Here is a 14,480-nt window from a genome sequence, read left to right as displayed (position 1 = left end):
GTCGCTGCATCAGTCTGTTCACTGCCTCCATCTTCCCAAGGCCTCTCCCCTCTCACTTATGAGTCTCTCCTCTGTGTGTCTCTAATGAGGACATTTATTGTTAGATTTAGGGCCCACCTGGATAATCCAAGATGATCTCATCCTGGCACCTTCACTGAATTATATCTGCAGAGTCCTTGTTTTGCAAATAGGGTCACACTCACAGGTTCTGGGCTTTAGAACATGCACATATCCCTTGTGTTTGGGAAGGGAGCACTGTTTAGCTCTTTCTGGAGGGTTCTTTTTTTTTTTTTTTTTTTTTTTATTTTTTATTTTTTTTTATTTTTTAAAACCAGAACATTTATTGCATGACTAATCGTTGACATTCTTAAGATGAACTAGATGCTGCAACAGCTGCCCTCTTGGGTTTAGGTGTTGTTCCTTCACGGAATCCATGCCTGAATCTGCGGTATACAATTTTTAGGTGCCTCATTCGACCAGTTCCGGTGGTATTTCGTCTTTTAGCCTTGGCACTCCAGTTATACTTTCTCTTGCGCTTGGCAGGGTAGCCACATTTGCCACAGGTCGACTTCTGAAGGTGGTAGGCCTTAGAGCCACAGCGGCGGCACAATGTGTGCGTCTTATTGCGACGCTTTCCAAATGATGACGTTCCCTTCGTCATCTCGCTTCTGCAGCCGAGACCAGAGAGCTGGAGGGTTCTTATGAACAGGTACCTGGCAATGTCCTCAGATGCTCAGTGAGGATGCACCTGAGGTTCCAGTCCTGACAGCAAAGGTGACCGCCTTGGACCTGTCAGCTCCTCTGCAGAATGGCTAGGTGAGCTCAAGGGTTTCTGCCTTCTGGCACATTCCCAGCGCAAATCCTGTCGGTCCCTCCGCATCTATGCTGCTGATTTGGGTCTACTCCAGGGCTTTACAAATATACATATCTCTATGCATAGAACACATATTTTATTGTAGTAAAATACACATAACATAAAATTCAATATTTTAACCTTTTTGTTTTGTTTTGAGCCAGGGTCTCTCTCTCTCTCTGTCACCCAGGCTCACTGCAGCGGCATCATCACGGCTCACTGCAGCCTCAACCCGCCTCAGCCTCCTGAGAAGCTAGGACCACAGGTGTGCGCCACCACACCCAGCTGAGTCTTGTATTTTTTTTTGTAGAGATGGAGTCTCATTATGTTGCCCCGGTTGGTCTCAAACTCCTGGGCTCAAGCAATCCACCTGCCTCAGCCTCCCAAAGTGGGATGACAGGTGTGAGCCACCGTGCCTGGCCCCACTTTAGCCATTTTTAAATGTGGAATTCAGTGGCATTAAGCACACTCAGATGGTTGTGCATTATCCATATCATCTTTCACGAAGAAGAAACAAGAAGACTCATTCTTAGGCCCCTCGGGCCTCAGAGTGTCCTTCACGGGTAAAGCGTCTTACAGAAGATGCCTCTACCACAGAGTTCACTATCCTGGTGGAGATGTGAGGATCAGGATGTCAGAAAAGGAGGCAGACAGGACTGAGAACGGTGATGAATCCAAAGCAATACTCCCAGCTCCTCCTCTTGCAGGATCTGCCCTGTCTTGTCACCATGTCTTCTCCATGCAGTCCACCCATGTTCTTTTTTCCCCTCTAGACCAGCAGTTCTTAAAGCCTGGTCCCTGGACGAGCAACATCAGTACCTCCTGGGAGCTTGTTAGAAAAGCAGATTTTCTATGCCCACCCCCTACCCACTGAATCAGAAATGAGGGTGAGGTGTGGTGGCTGTTTCACAGCCCTCCCGGGATTCTATGCTAAAGCGTGGGAAGCACTGCTCCGGATCTGCAGAGAAACCCTGCTTTCAAAGAACTCACTAACACCCCTATAAAACTACAATTTTTATGACTAGAAGCTCTATGAATACCTAAAACAAGGAAGCTGACAGACTTGGTAAGATCGTGCAGGTCATGATTGCAAATGGGCTGCCCAAGGGCGCGTCTTTCCCTTGGGTTTGTGCATTTGTCCTGCACACATTTAAAAACATTTAACTAGTTGTCAGTATTCAAGAAATACAAAATGCCACCTAGAAATTCAGATTTTGTTATTATTTGAAATAATACTGTCTGGCACTCCTGATATGTCTTGGCCTGGGTCCAAGCATGGGCCACCATGACTCAATGCAGGGACTGCCAGGCAGCCCAAGTCCCCCCACGCCCCAAGGCAAGTCCGCCTGGTGAGCCCCCCCATTTTTATCTGCACTGACTGCTGTAGGGCTTTTGAGTTGTCAACCTCTATATGTGAAGGGGGACCACTTCACCACTACATCACAAACTGTAGCCTGCTGTGATGGTTAATATCATATGTCAGCTTGGCTAGGCCATGGCATCCAAATATTTGGTCAAACACTAGTCTAGATGTTGTGAAGGTAATTTCCTTTAGGTGAGAGTAACAGCTATGTCAGTGGACTTTGATGAAAGCAGATTGCCCTACATAATGTGGGTGGGCCTCATCCAATCAGTTGAAGGTCTTCAGAGAATGAAGACTGACTCCCTGCAGGAAGAGGGAGTTCCACCAGCCTCCACAGTCACATGAGCCAATTCCTTAACATAAGCCCCTGTCTCTCTCTTTCCGCCTCTCTCCACACATGCATATGCATGCACGCACACACACAGACACACACACACCAATGGTTCTATGTCTCTGTAGAACCCTGATGAACACCCCACACTGTGAGTATTATTATTTGTTGGTGACCCTGGACCATTCAGGTACCAAGAGGTAGAGGAACTCTTCTTCTGTTTGCTGGCAGCTCTTAGGGATACATGCTTATTCAAACCATGCCCTCAGAGATGGAAGCTGCAAAGCTAATGAGTAGTAGTATAATATTAATAACAAGAAATAAATAATTCATAAAAATCAACAATGATGTATATTTATTTATTTATTTATTTATTTATTTTTGAGATGGAGTTTCGCTCTTGTTGCCCAGGCTGGAGTGCAATGGCGCGATCTCGGCTCACTGCAACCTCCGCCTCCCAGGTTCAAGTGATTCTCCTGCCTCAGACTCCTGGGTAGCTGGGATTATAGGCATGTGCCACCACGCCCGGCTAATTTTGTATTTTTAGTACAGATGGAGTTTCTCCCTGTTGGTCAGATTGGTCTCGAACAGCCGACCTCAGGTGATCTGCCCACCTCGGCCTCCCAAAGTGCTGGGATTACAGCTGTGAGCCACCACGCCCGGCCAACAATAATGTTTATTAACAATAACACTGTTCGTTGAGTGTTTATTCTATGCCAGACACCATACTAAATGCTTTTTTTTTTTTTTTTTTTTTTTTGCGATGGAGTCTTGCTCTGCCACCCAGGCTGGAGTGCAGTGGCATAATCTCGACTCATTGCAACCTCCACCTCCCAGGTTCAAGTGATTCTCTTGCCTCAGCCTCCTGAGTAGCTAGGATTACAGGTGCTTGCTACCACTCCCAGCTATTTTTGTATTTTTAGTAGAGATGGGGTTTCACCATGTCGGCCAGGCTGGTTTCAAACTCCTGACCTTGAGTGATCTGCCCACCTTGGCCTCCCAAAGTGCTGGAATTACAGATGTGAGCCACCACACTTGGCCAAGGCTTTTAAAAAATTAAATTAAATTTAATCCTTGGAGTAGCCTTATGGCACAGGTACTATCGTCATTAAACCTGTTTTACTGATGGAACAATCACAGAGAGGAAGTAACTTGCTCAAGGTCGCCTAGCTCATGAGTGGCAAGAACAAGATTTGAACCCAGAGCCAGGGCTCATGTTCATGAACCACTTTACCATACTGCCATACTGGAGTATGGACTTTACCCTGAGTTTCCCAAATGACAGCATGCAATAGAATCAATCCTCTGGGGGTAAAGAAATCTGAGAACTTGCACTGCGACTCAGGCAGTCCTTGGATTTCAGCTTGCCATGTTTAGCTGCACTACTTGTGCACCATACAATTGTACTCAGTGGTACCAATGCAAATACTGCTGTAGGCAATGGAGAGAAAGATAGCTGATGTTCCTCACCTGTCCTGGAGGTAGAGAGAGGTGCTGGTATAGTCACACAATGGGACACTTTACAGCAATAAAAAGGAACAAATAATACACACAACATTATGGATGAATGAATCTAAAAACTATTATTGAGAAAAAAGGCACCAAAGAGTACATATTGTATTACTCCATTTATAGTGGAGAAACCTGGTAGACACCAAGTTAGCCACATGATCAGGTTAACATCATTAGTAATAAGACATATCAACATCGTGAGCTCTTTGATATAAGGACATACGTCATTTTAATGGTATTCTTGCCGAAAATGCATACTCTCACTCCAATCATGAGAAAACACTGAACAAACCCAAACTGAGGGATATTCTACAAAATTACTGACCAGTACTCTTCAAAAGTGTCAAAGTCATTAGAGACAAGAAAAGACTGAGGAACTGTCACAGACCACAGGAGACAAAGAAAAACTAACGACAAATGCAGTATGGGATCATGAATAAAATTCTGCAACAGAAAAAGGACATTTTTAGAAAAATTGGTGAAATTTAAGTAAGGCCTGCTATTTAGTTAACTAACATTAACTTAAATTCACCCGTGATAATTTTCTTGTAATCGTGCTGTGTTTATGTCAGATGCTAGGGAAAGCAGGCTGAAGAATATAAGGGAACTCTCTGTACTATTTTTTGTAGCTTTTCTCTAAATCTAGAATTAAACTAATTTAAAATTAAAAGTTAAAAGCCAAAACGACCCTTTTCCTCTGTGCTCATTGGACCCTGGAAAGGAGGGAGCATGATCCTGGGCCAGGCAGGTAAACACAGGTTGGACTTGCTTCTCTGAACAGACCTAGCCCCTTTCCCAGACACCAAGCAACTCATCTGACTCTTCCAGCTCAAAGACAGTCTGTGCTGTCAGCCAGCCGCCTCCCATGGGCCACCAGTGCCACCACACTGAAGGAGCCGCGAAGCCGCCTGGAAAAGTCAACCGAGAATTAGACATAACAATTTGGTTCTGCAGGGAGAGGAAACCCTTGGTCCTGGGATTCAGCCTTCAGGCTGTTATTAGCATTTATGGATGAAAGCTTCCACTCAGGAATGGGCTGGTTGTGAATGCTTTTCCAGAGACATTGAAATGCAGCCAATGAGGACATTTTTAAGTTCTCACTCTTTCACCAGAGGACCGCTGTGCTCCCTGGTTTCAGGAGGGCACTGGGCTGGGGTGTGAACGTGCCCAGGCGCTGTGGCCTCTTTGTGAGTTGCCTTCCTGGTGTGCTGGAGGGATGAAAGGATGGGGGGCGCTCTGACTGAGCCCAGGGAGGGTGTCAGCCCCGCCAAAAAGAGGAGGAAGGCAGAAAGAGGATCATCTTTCTGTGGCGAAGAGATGGGGTAATGGCAGCCCGCTGTCTCCTCCTGCACAGGGACTAGTGATGGACTCGATGTGCCTGCCTCTTCCCTCCCTGTGACCCCCATCCCCCCATCCCCACCTGGGACCACAGTGTTCCGGCACCCAAGCCTTCTGGTTTCCAGTGAGTTCTGGTGCTCACCAGGCCTCCTGAGGGGCCTCCCTTGCTTGACATACGGCAGAGGAGCAATGATTGGACCTGGGGCCCAAGGGCTGGGCACCCCCCTGGGCCGGGCATCCCTGTAGACTGGGCACCCCTGTGAGCTCGGCACCACCCTGGGCTCGGCACCACTGTGGGCTGAGCCTCTGCTAGGAGTCCAGGCCCCGCTTAGGTGAGGACTTGAAATTGACCTCACCGGGGAGAAGTTTGTGCCTCTTTCTTGTTCCTTTCAACCCCCCAGGACTATTATTTGGAAGAAGTATAGGCAGATTCCACTACATGATTACCAGTCTGAGTGTCTGGAAGAGCATATTTGAAACTTGGGGATCCTCTTGAGTCTTGGGGACCCCCGAATAAGCGACTCCAAACTCCACAGAGAAGCAGCTGGTCTCCTTCACTGAGAAATCCCTCAGATCCTCTTCTCTGTGGATTTCAAAAGACATGCCATCTCCTCCCATTTCAATCACACATTTCTCACTTGATTCTAGAACTTTCTGGTGCACTTCAGTCTTAGCTTCTCCCAGAACCCAACCTAAGGTTAATTGTTTGGAGCTTTAGTGGTCGGTGGGATTTTCCCAGAAGCAGGCTCCTGCAACAAGAATGTTGAAGATGAACATTTGATTAGGGAGGTGGTCCCGGGAAGTAATGGTATAAAGACCGGGATTGATCACATGACCACCATGGACAACTGAGGCTCCAGCGCTGGGGGCTCTGGGGCAATGCCTGAGTTATTCCCCTAAGGAGCGAGGGGGTAGCCACATGTGTTATCATCCGCTGTTGCACACAATTTGGACACCACTGGCCGGGCGTATTGGCATGTGGGTGAGGAGAGCTCAGGAGAAGAGACACAGGTGCTGGCAGCCAAGGTGAGTTCATACTCCCTGATGTGGCATGGCCTGAGGGCATGGGTAGGCACTGCAGCAGCCGCTACATGTCCTGGGGGAGGAACACAGCCTGTCTAAGGCTGGAATAGATTGTTCAAACTGTTCCATGTGGCAGGAGCCAGGGCTGCAATTGAAAAGAAGATTCCAAAAGGCTCTCGAGAGAAGGCTGGGCAAGCAGAGCTGGATGCAAAGTGAGAGAAGGTTTATTATAACTCAGCACAAGCCCATCCCATCCACATTCCAGGCAAATCCACCCTGTGGAGACAGGTTGTCCTGCCACGCGGCCAAGCCACAGCAGGCCTCTGGGCACCAAGAGCCTGGGCTGGAGCTTAGAGGATGTGGAGCCCCACTCTGTAGGACCTGGGACTCCTGAGTTTGTTTCAGCCCCCACAGAGCTGTCCTGGCTGTGGATCCCAGAGAGCCTCACTGCATAAGGCTGCCCTTTTTCTTTCCTTCCTGTGAATAGCACCAAGCCATTTTGAAACAAGAATTCCTTAAAATAGTTTTTGTTTAAAGAAACAAGAAGTACCATCTCTTTATCGACTGTATTTTAACAGCAGTCAGCCAGTGAGCAGAAGCTTCTTTCAGCTTCAGGGCCTGAGACTTGCAGGGGGACCCTCAGACCTCACCCACCCGGGGAGCTGCTTTCTCATAGGCACATCCTGCAAACACTCCAGACACTAGATGACATTTTTATAGGTTTCTGTTTCCCTATATAGCGAAGTTGTTATTGCAGAAATGAGAGGACACTTTTGCAAATGGCCAGAAGTCTGCACTTCCTAGGGGTGTCTTCCGGGGCCGCACTGAGCCACCGAGCAGCGCCGTCTGATAGAACCTTCTGCAATGATGGCAATGTTCTTGCACATCTACACTGTTCACTACAGCAGCCACGTGTGGTCACTGAGCACGCAACATGTGGGTACTGTGACCGAGAAATTAAGTGTTTAATTTCATTTAAATAAAATTAATGTAAATCTTTACACGAAGCCACATATGGGTACTGACTTGGGCAGTGCAGCTTATGAGCAAAGGACACCCTGAACTTGGGCTGCCTCTGGATGGGGCTGAGTTTGGGACGTAGGTATATGCACTGTTACATGGGCGCCCTGGTGTGTGTCACACATGGCTGGAGTCCAGAAAGAAAGCAGCAGTGGCTTCTTCTCTGGCTGAAGTCTTTTCTAGGATTGAGCCCAAGTTGCAGAGGTTTATGTCCTGCCCTTGGCCTGGGGTGATGACCTTGACCCTGGTCATCAGAGCAGCCAGGAAGAGCTCACGATTTAATGTCTGCTAGTGTCAAGAGCTTTCATGCAAGCAGTCTTCTCTTCTGGGACACTCGGCTTGGGGGCTGTGTATTTACCCCCCGCCTGGCCTTATCTTGGGGAGGAAACTGAGGCTCAGCAAATGTCAGTGCTCTGCCTGGGCTTCTCAGTGAAAAAGTGGTCAAGTCAGGATTCGAACCCAGGTCCACTGAGGCCCATGATCCCCAGCACTCAGAGTTGAGCTTTTTCCTTGGAAGTAAGTGCTGCGGCCGTGAACTTTCTCCCACACTTTTTCTCGCAGTTCCTGAGTAACCGGACATATACTGGGCTGTGGTTGCTGGGACACCAGAGTTGAGAGGTCAGTGTAGGAGGCTCTGCTTGCTCTGGTCCCGTGACGATGGACTCATGACCATTCATGACATCTCCAGCCTTGATCCCCCACCCCCACTACTGCCCATGAGTCTCATGTTAAAAATAACAATGAACGACAAGAACTGGGGCTCTGCAGTCAGAAGGACAACATATGTTTTCCATTTTCTTCTTTCTCTTCCCTGCTTCTCTAAAAGTGGATTAAATATGAAAAAACACTTCCTGAACTCTTGGGAGACACTGGGAAGGATTGTCCAATGGAGAAATTATTCTCCAGAGAATTTCTTAAAAGCCACTTATTTTTAAGAAAACACATAAAACTCTTAATTATAAAATTCACACATATTCCTTAAAGAAAACTTGGAAAACACAGATGAATATAAAGAAGGAAAAATGCATTGACATTCTACTCAAAGAATCTTCACTAAATGTTTGCTATAGTCCTTTTCAATTCTTTTTTCCTATGCACAAAAAATGTATATTTTTGTTTGCCTGCTGTAGTTACAACTATATATTTTAGGGTGATTGTATGATCAGGGTGGGAAGATTCAAACCCTCCCTGGGGTCAAAGGAATGATTTGAGATCCCTACTTTTCAAATCTTCTGGAGTAAAGGACCCGTTTTTTAAAATTTCCAACCCATCCCTGACCACATATGAAGCAGCGTCACTGACCTTGTGGGTTCGCTGTCACCCCACCTGGGTCATGTCGAGTCCAGCGGACACTTGCTTGGGTGCCAGAGCAATGTCAGATGGCTCTAAAAGTTTCTAAGCAATTACTCTGCTTCCACACTGATTTCTTTATAGCAGAACTGGCCTGATCATGATCACCAAACTACAGCCCTTGGGCCAAATCCTGCCTACCACTAGATGTGAGCTAAGGATGGTTTTATGTTTTAAATGGATTGGAGAAAAAATCAGAACAATGTTTCATGACATGAAAATTCCATGAAATTCAAATCTCAAAAATCAACGAAATTCAACTTTGAAAAGTTTCTTCGAGATAGAGCCATGCTCATTACTTTGCACATATGTGACTGCTTTCTCAGTGCAACGACGGAATCAAGTCGCCGAGACAGGGACCGACCATCCTGGCCTGCAAAGCCTGAAATATTTACCATCTGGCTCTTTACAGAAAAGTTTTGCTGACCCTGATCCAGTTCAATGGTTCCCACATTTGCTGCTTTTTATAATCATTGGAAACTTAAAAAAAACAGTACAGCTCGTCAGTCCCCTCTCTGCCCCAGGTGACGGTGACGTCAGCAGCTCTGGGACACAGCAGCCAGGTGTGCCCTCAAGCAGCTTTCCCAGGACGGGGCCTGCAGCTCTGTTCAGAGACTCCTTTGGGATAAAACCCCTTGTGTTCTGAGCTGCTCCAAATGTAGTCCCCGCCACAACATTCCCCGTGGCTCCAGCCCTTCCCCGGGCACCCTGTAGCTGGGGTTCACTTCCTCCTCAGCCCTCTGCACCACAACCTTGACCTCGGCCTCCTTCTTCCTCGCAGCCTGCAGCAGGCCCTCTGGGCTTTCCGGATGTCACCCCAGCCAGGGCCTCCTCGGGCTCTCCCCCGCAGAGGGTTTCTAGAATTCTTGGTCTGCACCCCGGGGCGGCTGGGAGGAACAGCCTGGCCCCATGTCCTGAGGGCCCGGCCACAGGGCTCGCCTCGTCTGGGCCCCACGCAGCTCCCACCCTCTGGTTTATGCTTCTGGCACCAGAACTGGAGTCCTGAGCCAAATGCACACATGGCCTGAGCAGTTCTGTGGGGGAGTGGAGAGGAGTGAGCTGGAAGGGAGAGAGCTGATAAAGCCACGTCTGCCTGTGCCGATTCCTTGTCTTTCCTGAATTCCTTCCTCACTCCTCCATTTTTACATTTCTCATTCCTTTCCTCCTCGCTCCATTCCCTCTCCTTCTCTCTTTCTTTCTCCTCCTTACCCTACTACTTCTCTCTCTGGCATTCTTATCCCTCCTGCCTTGAGTTTTTGAGTCAGATCTGCTACTTCTAGGCCAACCCCCTCTTCCTGAATGGGATGTGGAACAGTGGCTCAGGTTTTGGGGCTGGAAATGTGCTCACTTTATTCAGGGAAAATGTGTTCAGGTGCTGTTCTCAGAGAGCTCACGGTTTATGAGAGAGCCAGACAAGCCACAAGCAATTTTATGTGTACATATGTGCTATTTGTTTGATTGTTTGTTTGAGACAGGGTCTTGCTCTGTGGCTCAGGCTGGAGTGCAGTGGCACTCTTGGCTCACTGCAGCATCAACTTCCTGGGCTAAAGCGATTCTCCTGCTTCAGCCTCCCAAGTAGCTGGGACAACAGGCACACCCCGCCACACTGGGCTAATTTTTAATTTTTTTTTGTTGAGATAGGGTCTCGCTATGTTGCCCAGGCAGGTTTTGAACTCTTGGCCTCAAGCAGTCTCCCTGCTTCGGCCTCCCGTAGTGCTAGGATTACAGGTGTGAGCCACTGCACCCGACCATGTGTTGCTTTTAAAATTTTTCTTTAATTGAAAAACAATAATTGTATATATGTATGGGTTATGATGTGATGTTTTGCTATGCGTATACATTGTGCAATGATTATATCAAGCTAATTAGCATATCTATCACGTCACATAATATCATTATTTTTGTAGTGAAAACATTTAAAATCTATTATTTTAGTAATTTTGAAATACACAATCCTTTATTATTAACTGTGGTCATCATGCTGTGCAATAGCTCTTAAAAACTTATTCCTTCAGTCTAACTGGAAATTCATATTATTTGGTCAACCCCTCCTCCCCTTCCCCCAGCTCCTGCTAACCACCATTCCATGCTCTGCTGTTATAAATTCAACCGTTTTAGATACTCAGATTAGTGAAATCTTGTGCTATTTGTCTCCCTGTGCCTGGCTTATTTCACTAAGCACAGTGCCTTCCAGGTTCACCCATGTAGTCACAAATGACAGGATTTTATTCTTTTTAAAGGGTTAATAGTGCTCCATTGTGCATATAATCACCTTTTCCTTATCTCTTCCTCTGTCGATAGACACAGGTTGGTTCCATATATTGGCTACTGAGAATAGCACTCGATGAGCATGGGAACCAAACATCTCAGACACACTGACTTCATTTCCTTTGGCTTTATGCTCAGTGACGGGACTGCTGGATACGGTAACTCTATCTTTCAGTTTTTAAAGCAACCTTCGTGTGACTGTCCTAATTCAATTCCCACCAACAGAACCATAGGCTATTTAAATAGCGCCCTAAAGGGCGGCCTAGGGCTAAGAACGGGGCATTTGGTCAGGTAGCACCCAGCAAGAGCCTATCCTGGCTGTGTGTTATGTAAGGGGGAAAAGTGATCAACTCAGTGCAGGGAATGCTGGCACTAAGTCATGTTCAGGGTGGAGAGTGGCATCTGCCCACGGAAGCTGTGGACATGCCCCTTCTTAAGACCCATGGATGCTCCCCTCACTAAAACCCACAACATGGTCTTAAGTAAAGGAGGCTCATGATCAGATTTATACTTCAGAAAACTCATCCTGGCTACAGTGGGGAAAGTAGAATGGTGGGGTACCAGTCTAAAGGGAGGAAGGCCCTTCTAATCCAGAGAGATGAGGCAGGCCTGAATTTGGGCTGGAGAGGAGGGAGCGGCTTCAAGGGATATTTAGGATTTGGGGCTTGGAAGTGAGGCGTGAGGGAAAGTCATGATGAGTAAAGGATGACATCCAGTTTCTAGTGTGGTCCTCTCAATGGATGGTGTTCTGTCAGTTACCTCTGTGATAATGCTGCATAACCAGTAAGCCCACAGTCTCAGTGGTTTACATCAACAAAGATTTTATTTCACATCCATGAGACTGAAGGCTGGCTGCCGTTGGCTGATCTTGAATGGGCTTATCTGGGCTTGTCTGGGTCAGACTTCTGATTGGGTTCAGAATGTTCTACATGACCTCATTCTGGAGCCTAAGCCAAAGGGCAGTAACTATCTGGTGGAAAATCATGAGAGGGACGATCACACAAGCATCTTTAAAATCTCATCTTGCATCACATCCAGTGCAGAGGTAAATCAAGGCCACCAGAGGAAAGAGGAGATAAGGTCACTAGGGACTGAGGGCTGGGGCTGCTGGCTGGAATATCTGTCTGAGCTTCCTCTTATCCTTGGGCCAACCGAGGTCAAAGTTGTGATGTATTTCTCAAGTCTTTAAAAGGATGCCAGGGAACAGAGATGTGGTTATCAGAAATAGGTACAATAAAAGTCTTTGTCCCTCCAATAAATATTGGATGTACATCCACTACACACCAGATGGACCATTTCCTCCTGTGAGGTAGGCATGGCGGCTGGAATCAAGGCCTAAGTTTAAAGCTGTGTCATGGAAAATAGGTTTCTGGTGTCCTAAGGGTTAGTTGTACCATCAAATATAATTTCCACGGGAATTTCAGAATAATCAATTATGTACACTTTATGAATTTAAAATTGTAGTTGGCTAAAATAGAGACCTGAAAAATAGTGGCTTAAATCCCCAAGTATTTATTCTCTAATTTGTTAGGAAGTTTGGAGATAGGCAATCCAGGGCAGGACCCAAGCTTGTTATGTCTTTCTGTTCCATTGTCTGCAACATGTAGCTTCTATCCTCAGGCTGACCTCATGGTCCAATATAGCTGCTGGAGCTCCAGCCATTCAATGAGATATAGGCGAGAACGAGGTAAGGAAAAAGGGGTATTTTTCTCAATTGAGACAGGTTTCTCTAAAGCAGGCTTCCTGGAAACCCCACACAACATAAAGGTTTACATCTCACTAGTCACATGCCCACACTAGCTGCAAGAGAGATTGGGAAATTTGGTTTTGGCTAGATACATTGCTTCCCTGAGTAAAATCAACATTCTGTTATCAAGCCACAAAGGGAAAATAAATATTAAGGAGCAACCAGTAGTTTCTACCACACCCTCTAAGTGCGTGTGTGTGTGTGTGTTCCCTCGGAGGGACAGAATTTAGCAGAAAGAATCCTGTATTAAACTTAAGACCCATAGACTTATTTTCCTATTTCTCTATTACTGGATACATCAACAGGGCAAAGTCATGTAATCTCTCTGAGGCTTCAGGTTCCTCTTCTGCAAAAGGTACCATTTATCATCCTTCTTTCTAGTGTTATCAAAATAACCAAATAAGACCAAGAACTCTATGAATTTTAACCTGATATTTAAAAATTAATAATAGATACCAGTTTGGACTAGAAGGGCCCTTTGGCCCACTGCTGTCCCTACCAAGCAGGCTGTTGTGCTCTCACAGTGCATAGCTGGAGGGTAGGAGTGGTGCAAGACTAAGTATGTGGATGGAGTTGACCCTGTTGAGGCAGATTGTATCTTAGTTCCTTATGGACAGTAAGTACCTTAGGAGAATGTTTACTTGTGGATGGTTAGTCTTGATCCAGTGGTTTCCAACTGCTCCAGTTGACTATGCTGTATAATAGACACTAACCTCAAAGCCTACTGGCTTAAAACAATAATTTGTCATCTTTCCAGTTGACTGGGCTCAGCAGGGCAGTTTTCACTTAGAGTCTCTCATATAGTTACTGTCGGATGTCAATGGGGGTTGCAGTCATCTGAAGGCTCAACTGGGCCGGACCTCCAGGAGGGCCTCCCAACATGGTCAGCAGTTAATGCTGGGAGTGTAGCTGAGCTATATACTCAACCCCTCTTCATGTGGTCTCTGCACATGGCTTGGGCCTCAAAGCATAACAGCTGGCATCTGAGAAGGAATATTCCAAGAGCAAATCTTTCAAAAGGAAGAGAGCAGAAACTGTCACTTCTCTTACAAGCTAGACTAGAACTGGCATGTGTCATGTCTGCCCAGATTCAAGAATGTAGAAAACACACTCCCTTTCTTTATGGGAGAATAGCATGCCTGTCAGGAAGGGTGGGAACTGATGGCATTGTCTTAGAGACTGGCTACCACATCTACCTCGGCTGAACATTGAAATCCCCTGAGTGATTTCACCTGAGTGATAAAACAGAGGCCAGGTGCATCCCCAGAGACTGCAGCGATCGATGATCTGGAGTGTGGCCTGGTTATTATGATATTTCAAAGCTCCAAAGGTGATTCTAATGTGCTGTCAAGGTTTAGAACCATTGGTTTACTCCAACTCCACCCTGCCCACCTCCTAAAAAAAAAAGACCCAGACCCAGGAAGGGAAATAACTCAAGGCTTAGTCAATGAGACCCAGGAGGTTCTTAATCAGACATTCAGTATGCTCTGCTGCATCCCGTCCCCTTGCTGGTTTGGTTCCATGGGACTTTCTGCATCTAGTTAGCTCCTGTGGTCGGGGAATAGAACAGTGTGGAAGCCAAGGGGGAAAGAGTTATTAAATGTGGTTAGGGACAGTAGAGTTCATAAAACTGCCTGGATGTCTCCTTAATCCCAGGCTTTTGATCCATAGTTGG

At 46.6% G+C, this 14,480-nt stretch overlaps 1 protein-coding gene across 1 annotated transcript; it reads right to left on the bottom strand.

Annotated features, from left to right (window-relative positions):
- Positions 1-311: 311 nt before the first annotated feature.
- Positions 312-686, bottom strand: LOC112633470 (60S ribosomal protein L37). Its single transcript, XM_025400125.1, has one exon. It carries the CDS (start codon positions 659-661, stop codon positions 368-370), a length of 294 nt encoding a protein of 97 aa, XP_025255910.1. The 5' UTR covers positions 662-686; the 3' UTR covers positions 312-367.
- Between the last annotated feature and the right edge of the window lie 13,794 nt (positions 687-14,480).

This window comes from Theropithecus gelada, chromosome 10 (assembly GCF_003255815.1).
Source record: "Theropithecus gelada isolate Dixy chromosome 10, Tgel_1.0, whole genome shotgun sequence".
In the NCBI taxonomy this organism is placed as follows: Eukaryota; Metazoa; Chordata; class Mammalia; order Primates; family Cercopithecidae; genus Theropithecus; species Theropithecus gelada.
The sequence above is the reverse complement of the archived record's forward strand: the minus strand, read 5'-3'. Positions and strand labels throughout refer to the sequence as shown.

What these genes read in the sequence shown, in the direction of transcription:
- LOC112633470 (XM_025400125.1), bottom strand. Translation starts at nt 661, where the DNA reads ATGACGAAGGGAACGTCATCATTTGGAAAGCGTCGCAATAAGACGCAC.